This window comes from Nematolebias whitei, chromosome 12 (assembly GCF_014905685.2).
Source record: "Nematolebias whitei isolate Nwh7 chromosome 12, NemWhi1, whole genome shotgun sequence".
NCBI lineage: Eukaryota > Metazoa > Chordata > Actinopteri > Cyprinodontiformes > Rivulidae > Nematolebias > Nematolebias whitei.
Genome location: NC_056509.1, coordinates 3,312,786 through 3,328,473, shown reverse-complemented (window position 1 = coordinate 3,328,473; position 15,688 = coordinate 3,312,786). Strand labels below are relative to the sequence as shown.

At 43.1% G+C, this 15,688-nt stretch overlaps 1 protein-coding gene across 5 annotated transcripts in view; it reads left to right on the top strand.

Moving 5' to 3' along the window:
- Positions 1-15,688, top strand: part of enah (ENAH actin regulator) — a 280,348-nt gene that overhangs the window by 237,407 nt on the left and 27,253 nt on the right. For 4 of the 5 annotated variants that reach the window (XM_037685697.1, XM_037685696.1, XM_037685700.1 and 1 more), the window contains 3 exons: positions 2,019-2,816; positions 6,444-6,778; positions 14,016-14,128. In XM_037685697.1, coding sequence (XP_037541625.1) covers positions 2,019-2,816; positions 6,444-6,778; positions 14,016-14,128 — 1,246 coding nt within the window. The remainder of the gene's footprint in view (positions 1-2,018; positions 2,817-6,443; positions 6,779-14,015; positions 14,129-15,688) is intronic. The other variant, XM_037685699.1, reaches the window with a different exon arrangement.

Below are 15,688 nucleotides of genomic sequence, written 5' to 3'. Positions count from 1 at the left end.
TGAATGTTTCTGTTAAATTATTATTTTATAGATGAATGTTTCTGTTACATTATTATTTTATAGATGAATGTTTCTGTTCAGTCCCTGAGACGACTTCTCTTGTGACTTTGTGTTGTAGAAATAAACTGAATTGAATTGAAACTGAATTAAAAGTGAACGGCCATGACTTGAGAGTAGTATTCATGTGCCCTCTGCTGGATACATTGTGTACTGCACATGGACCAAGACTGCCACACAGTTACAGGTTACCAGAGTTCATGCTCAGAAATCCAAGTAAAAATCCAGCAATGTTCAGTCAGGTCATCTGGCCAGTTTCTTTTGTTGCTGAGACGTTTTGTCCTTCATCCAGAGGACTTCTTCAATCTGAGGAGCCACCAACAAACTGAATCCCACAAACAGCTCGCTCCATAGAGGGAGTTCCAAGTTACTTAAGGCTTTTTGAAGCTACTTTGAACTGTAACTTTTTTTACATACATTTTTAAAGTACAAATAAAAAAAGTATATGTTTGCTGCCGGTGTATAAGGTATAACAGGACACCATAACACAATGAGGCCCGAGGCAGTTGCCTACCTTTGCCTAACAGTCAGTCCACTTCTTATAAGCGTTTTCAACTTTTGCTTCGATGCAAAAGAAGATATTAATCCTTTACTCTGCTGAAGTCTTTCACAACTTATTATGGAATCATAATTATTGCTTATAATTATTGCTTTGATATTGTATTTATTCTTTCAAATTTATAATGGCAGCAGTCGGATGTCCATTTGAAAATAAAAATGTTTGTTCAAATATAAACAAATCAGACAGATGAAGTAGAGATCTTGATCTTAAAAATACGTTTTAAATATTTTTTCATACGTTAAAAACATTTGTTTTAAAGTTTTTTTTACTGTGGCCTCACATTATGTGTTTATTAATCTTGTATTTCTCAAGAGGTATAAAACTCAGAGCTCCAACAGAAGCAGCGAGGGAAAGCTATGGAGCCAAACATGGCTTTCTTCAACAGCTGGAAATCAGAGTTCGGTTCAATTGTTTAACCTTTAAATGTTGCTGTTCTGTTCATGTCGTCCAGTGTTCAAATCTAACGTGACCAAGTGTGTCTTCTTCTTCTCGTGAGGACATTTGGCCCCCAGCTTGTAAGCTGCCCATGCACCATGCCTTGTTTCCTGTTGCTGGTGCAGGCCTTGCAGCGCTGCAGCATCGTCTTTTTCTCAGTTCCTGTGAAGATGAAGACGTTTCTGTAAATGGTCTTATTTGGGGGCCAAGATGGGGTAGAGGCAGGGCCGCCGACTCGGGACCCGAAAGTCCCAGGCTTGATCCCCAGCCGTTCCCACGTCATGGTGTGACTTCCAATTGTTCCCTGGGCTCTTAGCTGCCCACTGCTCCACCTGGGTGTCTCTCTGGTTGATGGGTTAAATCCAGAGAATTAATGTCACCATTGTATGAGAACAGACAATGATGACAACACATAGCACTTTATTTATGATGTACTTTATTTATGTATTTTAATAAATGGCAAAATAATAAAGGTTGTTCTGGAACAAAGGCATGTTTGTGTGGACAAGGCCAGCGTGTTGGGCCTCCTACTGTTAAACAGCCTGTAAAGCATTTTGCACGGGGTTCGACTGTTGGTTGAGTGTGTGAGGAGGGATAAACACGAGCTGAAATGTTCTCTGTCCACTTTGTCTTTTGTCTTTCAAAAAGCAGGACACTGAAAGCTTTTCATCTCTGGCTCTATCCTCAGTCTAACTCAGTTCCACTAACATCCTGCAGAGGCATCATTTCAGGTTTAAGACAGAGAACACAACCAGGAAAAGAAGTTTGGTTTCGCTCTATGCTGGTTTTTCCTGCTTCATCTGCCCCCTTCTCTTTTTTCCTCCTTTTCCTCCCTCCTCCTCTCTCCTGACCTGCTGTTTTGTTCCCTCCTGTGTGCACAATGGCTGCTCCCTCCCTTCCCTCCTCCCTCCTCCGCCCTCTCTCGACCCTCCATAACATTGACCGTGGCCTGACTTGTGATCAGCCTTTGAAAGCACACTCTACACTCCCTCACCTCAGGAGTACAGCAGGACGTCCTCCACGCCTGTATGTCCATCTACGCCCACTTACCCAGCTCCTAGTACGCCGTCCCTTTCCTCCACCACACCCCCAACCCCACCACTCAGGCAGTCAGCCTCCCGCTTTGCCACCTCGCTCGGTTCGGCCTTTCACCCTGTCCTGCCTCACTATGCCACAGTTCCAAGACGACAGCAGGCCTTTTCTCAAGCCCCGCCTCCAGCCCCCGCCCCTACGCCACCTCCTCCTAAGTCTGTGGTTTGGTCAGCATCCAACTTTACCCCACTGCCCCCATCACCCCCTGTCATGATAAGCAGCCCTCCAGGGAAGGCGACAGGTCCACGGCCTCTCATCCCCATGGCCACATCATCGCCACTCAGCCAAAAACCCCCATCGCCATCACCCAATGGGCCCCCGATGTTCCCTGCACCTTCACCCATCACCATCCCACACAACCACACCCCTCTTGGCATCACCTGCCCAACACCACCTCCCCCACCCACCCCTCCCCCGCTTCCCTTTCCCATGGCTCTCCCTCCGTTTCCCTCGTCTGTCTCGTCTCCCCCCTCCTCATCTCAGGCTCCTGGTGTGCCCTCTCCCTCCACAGCACCCCCTGCTGCCACAGCTGCTGCCACCTCTGCCTCTGCTGAGCACCTCTTTCTCCCCTTGGGTCTGGGCCTCTCGGGGCCAGGGGAGCCAGGCACGGCCGCAGGTCCAGAGCCCCATTCAGCTCAGGGGACCTCCTCCTGTCAGCCCCAGCCCCAGGGTAAGGCCTCCAGTCTGGATTCTGCTTTCTTCCTCCTTCTGTCTGTCTCTGCCTTCGGCTCACACTAACAGGGTGAAGGTAAACTCTGCTGAACGTGTGTTTGTCCCATCGAACAAGTTTCACCTTTCTGAAGAACAAATACCTCGGTCCTGGTGGTGTTGACTTGTCCTCTGACAGCAGAGTGTTCACAGAGCTGCCACTGTCATAACGTCCGTTCCTGTTTCTGTGCTTGCTCTTTAAAGATCTGCCTTATTGATTAGTGAATATTACTTGATCTGTGGTTCTGCATGGCCCATCCGTCTAACTCAGGGGTTGGCAACCCGCAGCTCCGGAGCCGCATGCGGCTCTTTCATCCCTCTGCTGCGACTCCCAGTCACTTTGGAAAATAAATAATGACTATTTAATTTAAAATTATTTTTATTTAGGCCCGAGCAGCTAAGCGCTGAGAAGGCCTATTGTAATCGCTCTGTTCAGGCCCGAGATACAATTGTTCCGTCAAACGAATTGGCCTTTTGGGGCCTTAACATATCCCAAAAGTCACCAAATTTGGTGGATGCATCAGGACTGGTGAAAATTCCGTATTTTAAGAGTGTGGCAAAAATTGCAACAGAAACGTCTCAAGATCGCCACCTGGAAATTATAAAATTACCCTCCGCATTAACCTTAGTTTGTCATAGAAACATGATATTTGGTACCCAAGATGCACAGAAAACCCTCTGGCACCGTCGTTGTACGATAAACAGGAAGGCGGCCATTTTGGAATGCCGTCCCAATTTTAACATCTTTTTGGCAGTTTACAGCATCCGCATTTGAACGAACTCCTAGGGATTTTGCCCAATCGGTTTCAAACTGGGCCATGTTGGTCAAAAGGCATGGGGGACGCACAATTATCTAAACGGTACATTTTGGAGCATGCTGAAGGGGCGGGGCCAGACCTCACAGTTTGACATCTCGCCATGAAAAACGAAACTCTAATAGCTCCTACACGAAAACTGCATGAGACATCCAACCTTCAGTGATTGATCCACAGCCAGTTCCCTGCAAGACTGAATGGTCAAGTCATGACATAACTTAAGCCACGCCCCCTGACAACAGGAAGTGTAAAGTTTTACGGTGAACGATCCCTATCTGACCCCTGTTACCTGATCAGCATGGTAGTGTGTCCAGTGACCGAAGACATGTTGGTGTAACTTGCTTTCCAACAATGACAGTTTGGGGTGGAGCATGTGGGCAGCGCAGCGTGGCGAAGTAAGACGTAACGCCGTCGCCATACATTTGGCTCTAAATTCCACCGTTTTGAATTGAGATGCACCAAAATCAGTATGATCGATCATTATCCACCCCTTGAACAGGAAGCCATGATAATTGCCCAATAGCCTCCACAGCGCCCCCTACAATTTTTTTAAAATCTCAGCCCCAAGCCATTTTTTGACCTATACTTCTGAAACTCAGTGAACATCTGTATCTTCTCAGGACCTATGAAAAAGTCTCTTGGAGCCCTGGTCCAAACTCAACAGGAAGTTGGCCATTTTGGGTCAAATGGTCATTTTTGGGCGTTTCTAATGGCAAATTTTAACCAACTCGTAGGGATTTTGAGTGATTGCCTTCAAACTTGGTTAATATGTCCTTAACATGTTGGGGAGTAAAAGTTATCAAAAGCTTTCGGTTTTGTATATGTTAAAGGGGCATGGCCAGACCTCAAAGTTGCGCTTCACTCCATAAATTTACAAATGCTATAATTTTCACAAAGAAAGACCGAATTGCACCAAACTTGGCATGACTCATCCCTGTTGGATGCCCGATGATCCACTATTGTCATATTCTGAGGTGATCAAAGCCCCTCCCCCTCAGAACAGGAAGTCACTTTTTTTAACTTGTAAATCTCCCTCTCTGACACCCTGGACCTAATCAGGATGATCCTGTTGTAGAATACATATAACAAGGTAATCTGACTTGATTTAAATTACAAACAGTTTTAGCTGGAGGATGTGGGCGTGGCGGCATGGCGAATTAAGAAGTCACGCCATTGCAATACATTTGGCTCTAAATTGCACAGATTTGAGCCGAGGTGCACCAAAATCACTATGATCGATCATTATCCACCCCTTTGAACAAGAATACATGATAAGTGGCCAGTAGCCTCCAAAGCGCCCTCTACATTATTTCTATAGTTATATCTCAGTGATACATAATCCGATCTGAACCAGATTTATTGTGCGTAATCAGTGAGCACTTCTAGACACATTGATATTGTGGTTTAACATATGACTCCAGTACGCCCCCTAGATTATTCCAACAGTTATATCTCAGTGAAATATCATCCAATATGTACCAGATTTATTGTGCATGATCAGTGAGCACTTATAGACACATTGGTATTGTTCTTTAACATTTGACTCAAATGCGCCCCCTAGATTATTCCAACAGTTATATCTCAATGATACATCATCCGATATGTGCCACATTTATTGTGCGTCATCTGTGAGCACTTCTACACACATTGATATTATGGTTTAACATATGTCTCCAGTACACCTCCTAGATTGATACAAAAGTTATATCTCACTGATACATTATCTGATCTGTACTGGATTTATTGTACATGATCAGTGAGCATTTCTAGACACATTGGTATTGTTGATTCATGACTTGATTTAAGCCCAGCCTACTCAGAGAAGAAACTGATGATTATTGGGTGACTCTTCCAGCTTGGCACTGTGTAAGATATAAGACTGAAACCATATTTGCTAACTGTGGATTTCCACATATGACATGTTGAAAAGCCTAAACGAAGTCCTTTACATTCGCGACAAAACAGGAAGTGACAATAACTCTTGTCTGGCAGGTCGAATTTTAGCCAAACTTGTAAGGCTTGCAGCTGGACTCATACTGATATGGGCGGAAGGTAATTGCAAATATTCGGCATATGCGCACCCTGGTGGACACATGTGGGAATGACATGAGAGTGTTCACGATGGCGACTGGGAGGCGTTGCTGGAGCTCCCGCGGTTGCAGGTGATGTCGAAGATTTGGTAAATGCGCACACTGGTGAACGACTGCGGGATAGACACGAGAACGTTCGCGATGGTGACTGGGCAGAGTAGCTGAAGCTCACGCGGTCGCCATAAGGCCGGAGCGGCGCTTTGCTGCGAGGGCCTTCAATGCTGCTTGCAGCTTTATTTATTGTTGTTTTTATGGAAGTACAAAGAGTTTTTCTTGTTTTTATGGAAGTACAAACAGTTTTTCTTGTTTTTATGGAAGTACAAACAGTTTTAGTTGTTTTTCTGGAAGTACAAACAGTTTTAGTTGTTCACCAAAGTTCATGCTCAATGATCTAGATTACAAATCCAACAATGTTCATTCAGGTCATCTGGATGGTTTATTTTTTTGCTGAGACGTTTTGTCCTTCATCCCAAGGAATTCTTCAGTCTGAGGAGCCACCAAACAAACTGATTCCCACATCAGCTCACTCCATAGTGGATAAAACCAGTTTGCTGGTGCTAAGATGGCCTCCGGGGCCCGCCCATGTTTTTGTTGTGGTTTCCTTTAAAATACCAATTTAATCACATTTTCTTCACTTGTCCGTCACTTCACCCATTTCCCACTTTTTATTCTTTCACCCAACAGATGTGGTGCAGAGCCCGGCATTGACCGCTCCCATCCCTCCCCCACCTCCACCCCTGCCCCCCAGCACCACTGTGACATCTGCAACTGCCACGCCGGCTGTTACCCCAACTGCTTCAGCCGGCCATCCTCCTCCTCCGCCGCCTCCTCCACTCCCTCCTACCTTGACTCCAAACGGAACACCCCCTTCACCACCAGGTCCAGCCCCTCCACCCGGAGCCCCGCCACCACCTCCAGCACCCCCACTTCCTGTTGGACTGTTCTCTCCTACAGAGGACCACCCCTCCTCAGGCCTGGCTGCCGCCCTCGCTGGAGCCAAACTACGGAAAGTGCCAAGGGTGAGCGTTGCACTGACTGATGTCTCTGACCCATTGGCGTCAGAACTATCTGTAATGTGGGGGGACACACTTTTGGTGTGTGTCCGTGCACGAACATGCACACACATCCCCAGTATGCAAAAAAAGTGTACACTAGTGAACAAAAAAGCAACATTTTACCTAGATTTCCTTTAATTCCATACATTTAAATCATGTTTTTCATTAAGTTTGTCTAAATTCAGCTGTGGATTTTAAAGACATTTCAGCTTTAATGAGCTTTAACACACAGCATCATGTCGGCACTATTTAGAGAAATTAAATAAAAAACAGTATTACCAGTGCACATTTTACTTGTGTTCAACACTACTCGTTTAAATGATGTTTCTCATGAAGCTTGAGGACAATAAGGTGTGGGGTTTAAAGACATTTCAACTTTAATGCACCTGAACACACAGCGTCTCTTACACCTGCAGCGTCTGACAGCGTCACACAGTTAGCTTAGCGCTAATCTAAGATGCTACAAACATGGTGCTCCACTTCTCTCAAAGCATCCTAACCATGTATAGCTGTTTATGATCCTAACCCTCCTGGTCAACAACTGCCAGCACTAAGCTGGCGAGCAACACAGAGATGTCTCCACCTCCTCCACCTGTGTGTGTGTCCTGCCAACGCAGGAGACGCAGAGGAGAAACGCTGCTGGAGAGTTGTAGGTAACCAGGAAAACCAGTAGTGGACTTTTAGTGGTTAGAGCATTCTCCCAATAATCAAGTGGAGTGGATGCGTTCACGAAGAAATAGGAACAGCGCCAACTGAACTGATGTTTCATGGTAAATATGGGGGGTCCAAATAAAAGTTTTTTAAATGTGGGGGGGACACGTCCCCTTCACATATAATGGTTGTGACGCCTATGCTCTGACCTGACCCATATGACAGTTTACACCCTCTAAACCCAGTTAGTATTGACATGGTCACACACTTTTTGTAGCTTTGTGTCTTTGGTTTCACGCAAAGCACATTGGCACAAACCGTTAACCATACGCAGCCATCGCACTACAGCACCATGCAATGGCTCAACCAATTTCTATTACTCGAACATGAAACCATGTTCACACACGGTCACCGTTTTATCTTAGCTCAAGCTCACAGGAGCATCTTTTATAAAGCTAAAGGTGTCTGCTGAACACTCCACTGCTGCTACAGTACAAATATATTGTGACAAAAAACAACAACCTCGCATCTGTCAACCAGAATTCAGCCTGTTCTAGAAGGTCTGAGGTCCGCTGACTTTAGGTGGAAGCAGACCTTGGTCCTCCCGGAACAGTCTCAGTGACAGGAGAAATCACTGGTTGAGTTTGGATTAATTATAGATCATGATCAAGTTGATCCTTGCAGGCCCTCTGGACAAATAGGATTTTAACCAGTAATCTGCCGTGATGAGAAGAGGTGAAGAAGCCGCAGATCTATTGGTAAATGAGCCGAAGAACATTCCAATGACTCCCGTGGTGGCGTTAACTTACACCTCCAGGAATATCCTGGTTGTGTTCCTCACACTCCCCCACAGTGGGCTTTTAGTAGCAGACAGGTGTGGGGGGTCACACTTAAGCCCTAAGGTCCAACTCAACACGTGCCATTTATGGTACATAAAGAACCCATGAGAAAAATATTAAAAGCAACGTACCAACAATTAAGAATCACGCGGGAGCAAAACTTTATTAAAGTGGATAATATAAAAAGGTGCTGTGCACTTAAAAACTTACATTCAGTGTATGAACTATATAGAAAATGAAAATTTAAAAATCAAAGGGGTAATATAATCCACAAGTGTCCTCAGCAACATCTATTCTCTACTGCTCCTCTAAAAGTTAGATATTAAATAAATGTAAGTAAAATAAATGCTGGTGCTCTAAACGTCCCGTCACCCCTGGGCCTAAATGAACCACGTGCTACAGGAGGTGATCTGCTATCAATGTCCAATAGCAAAACACCACTACTTGTGAGTGCGAGTGATTCTTATAAACTCTTGTGATGATGATTCATAGCAGATAAGTTACACCTCATTTCATTTTCAAACAATGGGAACAAAGTTTAGGTTACATTAAATCATGGTTTTGCAGGGTTATAACCACCTCCTCTCCAAGGTTACAAAAAAGAGAAATAGTAAATAAACAGAAAAGTAAAATGTCATCTTACAAGCAGCCATTAACACCCAGATACACTTTCTTTTTGGATTTATTTCTCTTCCTCATTTATCGCTTTTTATTCATTCATTCAACCTTTATTGATACAAGTTAGTCTCACTGAGTCACGGGGACTCATTTCAAGAGAGACATGTTTTATAAGGTACAGACAACAATAAACAGACAACAATAAACAACAATAAAATGCAATTAAAATAAAAGCAGTGTTATAAAACAATAAATCAAGGTGCCTTATAAAACATGGTAAACACTAAAAACAAGAACACATTTGCTTTGATTTGTCTATTGACCTTATCAGTGTTTAAAATCCCTTAAAGCTTCAGATCTTTTTACAAGATGTTACAGGAGCAGAGTAGGAAAAGACCTTTTTGCCAAGTTCAGTCCGCTCTCAGGGGACGCTGCAGGTAATGAAGGCCTGAGAGTGCATGTCGTAACTGCATTGACAACGTGACGTGTAGGAGGAGATATAAGAAGGTAGCAGATCAAGGAGTGATTTATAGATGAACATGAACCAGTGTGAGAGCCTTCGTGTAGATAATGATGACCAACTGATCAAGGAGTACAGGGTGCAGTAATGGGTACGGTAGTTACAACCAGTTATGAATCTTGGCGCACCATGGTAGACACCATCCAACATCTGCAAGGAGTTGGCAGGGGCAATCATGTAAATCTGTGTTGTTCAACCTTTTTTGAGCCAAGGCACATTTTTTAACTGAAAAACATCAAAAGGCACACCAATCGCCCAAAATGTAAATAAATGAAACTCTGACCTTTGATGGGTGCTTAGCACCCAGTGCTGATGATGACTCTTGGTTCAAAGGACACAATGTCCATTGGCATCAGAGGCATTTGTAATGTGTAGAGGACCCACTGTTGAGGAGGGGGGGTCTGGGGGTCCCTCCCTAGAAAATTTGGAATAAAGTAGATGCCATTTCCTGCATTCTGGTGTATTTCAACAGGTTAAACATCTGTGTTTACCTATATAAGCAAACACTTGATTCAATGACTATTTTAGAGAGCATGGCACAACAAGAAGCTAATATTAAGCTAATATTACTACCTGTGAAATACTTATTTATACTAATTCATTCTACTTGTACACTTATATACCAGTTTTTAGAAGTTTTGATATTGACTCTGTGCCTGACTCCGCGCGATTTATGCGTGGTCCGCTGAAAAAAAAAGTCTGTCATCCAGCTGGAAGACTGTATCCGGTGTTTTGCTTGTAATCCACGATTCTGTGAGGCAAAGCACCGCACACTTCTTCATCTCTTCTGAGGCGCCCGCTCTCAGACGAAGTAAATCCATCTTGTTGTCCAACGAGCAGACATTCGACAGAAAGAGAGACGGCATGGGGAGTTTACCGGCTTTAGCGTTAGCTCGTAGCCTCACCATAACCTCCGCCCGGCATCCTCTCCTCTTAAGCCGGAAGCAGCGCTTCCTCTTCTGCCCACTGGAACGCCTCTGCTGCAGCTTCCAGGTAGATGACTTTAAGATCTGCATTCTGCCGAGCGTAGTTTTGAGTTTGTTGCTGATTTCTGCTATATTTCGTGGCAAATCCGCTCCTATTCTCATCAGTTCGGTTCGGCTATAGTTCACACGCATAAATCGTGCGGAGTCAGGCACAGAGTCAATATCAAAACTTCTAAAAACTGGTATATAAGTGTACAAGTAGAATGAATTAGTATAAATAAGTATTTCACAGGTAGTAATATTAGCTTAATATTAGCTTCTTGTTGTGCCATGCTCTCTAAAATAGTCATTGAATCAAGTGTTTGCTTATATAGGTAAACACAGATGTTTAACCTGTTGAAATACACCAGAATGCAGGAAATGGCATCTACTTTATTCCAAATTTTCTAGGGAGGGACCCCCAGACCCCCCCTCCTCAACAGTGGGTCCTCTACACATTACAAATGCCTCTGATGCCAATGGACATTGTGTCCTTTGAACCAAGAGTCATCATCAGCACTGGGTGCTAAGCACCCATCAAAGGTCAGAGTTTCATTTATTTACATTTTGGGCGATTGGTGTGCCTTTTGATGTTTTTCAGTTAAAAAATGTGCCTTGGCTCAAAAAAGGTTGAACAACACAGATTTACATGATTGCCCCTGCCAACTCCTTGCAGATGTTGGATGGTGTCTACCATGGTGCGCCAAGATTCATAACTGGTTGTAACTACTGTACCCATTACTGCACCCTGTACTCCTTGATCAGTTGGTCATCATTATCTACACGAAGGCTCTCACACTGGTTCATGTTCATCTATAAATCACTCCTTGCTCTAACTAATCAAGTTTTAAGTTTTTGTCCAAAAAGACCAACTTGTCCACATTTTCTTCCAAAAGCATAGGTCTAGTTGCAGTGACATTATATCCAGCGGTGGAGAAAACCTCTCACTAACAACAGGTAGCAGGAATAAAGAGGTAGAGCTTTGTAATTTTACAGTGTGGCTGTGTCTGGCCTCATCATTACTCACAACCTCTTGGACCTGCTCCCATCTGTCCCTGGAAAAGTTCAGAGTTCAGTCATCACAGACTTCTTAGCTGGAGGCGATCTCTGGTGGATTTCCCTGAAGAGGAAGAAGACTCAGCTGCTATCTCTGTCCCAGACTGGAAATAAAACGGAGGTAAAAAATGAGTTAATAAGATTATAATTTTAAATTTAAAAAAGTTAATTAGATCATAATAATAAAATAACAATACCTCTTCTTGAACGGTCATCATTTGTTATGAGGTGGTTGAATCACTCGGTCATCATCATCAGGGCAGGGCTTTAATCTGGGACCCAGGGCTTGTTGACAATCAGTTTTTGCTTTTTCATAAAGTGCTGCTACAACTTTTTGACTGTTGACGTGATGGGATGTCGTAACAGGGCTCAATAACTTTAAAGCCAGCTCATCAATAACACAATACGGACATAGATCCAGAGCTTTAAAAACTCCTACAGTTTGTGTTATTGCTTGGGACCGATCTGAATTACCTGATAAAGGTTGTTTAAATGTTGCTGCTATCACTCTTTGCAACAAGCTGCTTTTCTTGCTTGTACAAGAGACGTTAATTTTCAGATGATGTTGTTTCAAGTGCATTAACAAGTTAGACGTGTTGCCTGCTGCAGATCCAATCTCCATGAAACAACATCGACACACAGCTTTGGATTTACACTTGTCTTTTAACAAGAAAGCCATAATGTTCTCAAACAGGAGACCACAACGAGATGCTAGGCTGCTAATGTTTTGCGTGCTGCAAGTCTATAGCGCTGTGCTGAAACACGCTTAGGAACTTTAGTTCTGTGGTGCATAATCTCTCGTTAATAAAATTTAATGAGTGAAAAAATAACCGAAACGGTACACACGTGGACCAAATCGAACATGCCGTACTGAAACGGTTCAATACACCCACGTGTACCGTTACACCCCTATCGGTCACACACTCAGTCATGGCATCGATGTCCTCTCCATGTGGCTGGCACAGTGCATCCCAGTCTGTAGCCTCAAAACAACCCCGCAGGGCTTCTTCAGCTTCCGTTGACCATTTTCTCACTGTTCTCTTTATTACAGGTAGTCTCCGAACAAGGGGTTTATATTTTGAGCAGAGAAACACAAGATTGTGATCTGATTTGCCAAGAGGGGGTCTTGCTTTAACGATGTATGAATCCTTGACATTTGCATAAAACAAGTCCAGCGTTTTGTTTTCTCTGGTAGAGCAGCTGACAAACTGTTGGAATGTCGGAAGTGTAGCAGAGAGTGAGACATGATTAAAATCCCCAGATATTGCAACAAACGCACTAGGGTGTTGTGTCTGTAGCTTAGCAACCTCGGAGCTGATGACATCACACGCAGTCTCGGCAACAGCATTGGGTGGAATGTAAACAGTTGCCAAAATAACACTGGTGAACTCTCTTGGCAAATAATATGGACGACAGATTACTGCTAACAGCTCAATATCTGGACTGCAGAGACGACACTTCACAGTAACATGTCCAGGATTACACCATCTGTTGTTCACAAGCACTGCCAACCCACCTCCTTTGCTTTTGCCACTCCTCTTTAAATCTCTATCTGCTCGTATGGTCAGAAAGCCTGGCAGAGAAACGCTGGAGTCAGGGATATGATCCTGCAGCCATGTCTCAGTGAAACACATAACACTGCATTCCCGATACTCTGGATGGGTCTTTGTTATTGCTTGAAGTTCATCCAACTTGTTTCCCATCGATCTCACATTGCCCATCATGATCGATGGAAGAGATGGTTTGAACTTCATTCTCCTTTTCCTCTTCTTTTCTCCTGCTCTGCATCCACGACGCCTCCTTTTCAACTCAATTTAACCAAATATCTGATAAAAAAATACAAGTCTACCACAAATCGGACCAAACTAACAAAAGTCAACTACAGAACTAAAAATAAATAAATAACACACACGCCAACCTTTTTTTATTTATTTATTGTAAATTTATTCATTTCATATGGCAAGCCATAACCTTAAATATGACAACAACAACAAAAACACAAGTTAGCTGTGTATTTGACCAAAAGATACAAATCAACCACTAATCAAACGAATAAAAATAAAACAAGTCAACCAAACAGGAAAACACAGATGTGTGTTTAAATAATTGTGACTTTTTATGAATAAAATTAACAAGATCAAATTGTTAAAATTAACTTTTCGAAGGTAGCATTTCTAAAACATAAATTTTGCCTGCTGCCTTGCATATTAAGGTTTAAACAAAGATCTATCTGGTAATTTTACTTCAATATGTGTAAAACTGGGTGAGTGATATCCAGTTTTGTATTTGCTGAAGTCATTTAGCTGTGGCAGCCATCTTGGCTCAGATTAACTCTGAAAGGTAATCAGTTGTTAAAAAAAAAAAAAAACATTCAAAGATTCCGTTCAAAAATTTTAATTAAACTTTGTTAACTGGTTCACAAGAGATTTTATTAACAGATAAATGAACACACCTATATGCATACTCACTGACCAGTACAGTACACCTTTCATTCCAGCAGCCAATCATGATGTGTTTTGCAACACCACATACAACTTTTCTCTCCCCTTCAGAATGAGGATGCAGGAGCGGCTCTGGCTGCAGCCAAATCAGAGGTCAGAGGGAACGGGCCTCTGCCTGGAGGAGGAGGACTTATGGAGGAGATGAGCGCCTTACTGGCCAGGAGGTAAATTATTCTATAGAGTTTGTTTGCAGCTTGTTTTGAATACTAAAAATACTAATTTAAGTTCTTATTGTTGTCCTAATTGAATGTGAGACATCTTTTGACAACACCCAGGTTTTCATTTTGAAAACCCAGTAGTGAGATAGAAACAGCAGAAGGAATATCTGCTGAAAGTACATGCTGAGGAGAAACATTTCTTTTCCAATCTAACAAGGTTAAGTCAGGTCCTCTGGGCGGAATCTTCTTTGTTAAAACATTTGAAACATTTGAAAACAGATTTCAGATTCCAGAAAAAAAAAAAACCCTGCAGTATGACTTTTTATAACTGTTTATTGTTGTTGCTGTTGTCCATTGTTGTCATCTTTCTTTGTTGAAATCAGGTCTCTCTTGTAAATGAGTCCTCGAGGCTCAATGGGATTTACCTGTAGAAATAAAGGTTGATTGATTTGTCTTTTTCTTCATTCTGGGGAGCTGCAACAAACTCAGTCTTGTAAATAGCTCCGTCTCACTAACAATTGATCGTTAGTGCCCGAACCATTGATCGTTAGTGCCCCAATGGCCGCTTGCTATTCACAAAGGACTGAGTGATACTAGCAATAACAACATTGTAAGAGGGGACAGTTGGACACGGAGGCCTCCGCGCCTGTTTAATGATGGACGGTTTCTCTTCACAAAGATTTACAAAGAAAAGAGCTTCCTTTACTCCCCTCTCAATTGTTGCGCTGATGGTGTGATGATCACGCCCTCTGTCCCCTGCCTCACTCTCAGCAGCATATGATCAACCTCTATAACTGTGCTATTGGAAGAGTATTAACCTATGTATTCCCAGTGTGGTTCTCCAGCGGGTGGTTAAAACAGCTGGAAAGATCATCGGGATTATCCTCCCGGAGATCAGAACTATCTATACAACCCGTTGTCTGAGACTAGTCAACAACATCCTGCAGGATAGGTACCATCCTGCACATGGCTTATTCCATCTGTTACCCTCAGGCAGAAGGTACCGGTCTATAGGTGCCAGGACCACCAGAATGACTCACAGTCTGTACCCACAGGCTGTGTGACTGTTAAACGAACAGCATCTCTCTGTGATCCCGTCCATTATTCTTACATCTCAAATCTCATCATGACAATAACTGTGAAATGGATATTGCATTGCTGAACAACCAACTACTGCCCCTTCAACATCAGGCTGTCTTCAGTTTTCCCTTCTTCTATCCTGCCCTTATATGCTGTATTATTATTTATATTTGCACTGATCATCAGAACCTGCAAAGTTCTTTCACACCACAATGTGCTATTTTTTTTTGTATAGGTGTATGATTGTCCATCAAAGTTTTGTTGCTATCCATAACTGTTGTTATTATGGCAATGACAATAAAGTAAAGTAAGTAAAGCAAGTAATTAAGTAAGCCCCTCCTGTCATGTTTCTAGTAATCGTGTTCTGTCTTCTTGCTCCTGTCATTACCACGCCCACTTTGCTCAATCAGCATCAGTGTTCATGCCATCCACCTATCATCTGCTCTATTTAAGCTCCAAGCCCTCACTCATTCCCTGCCAGATTAT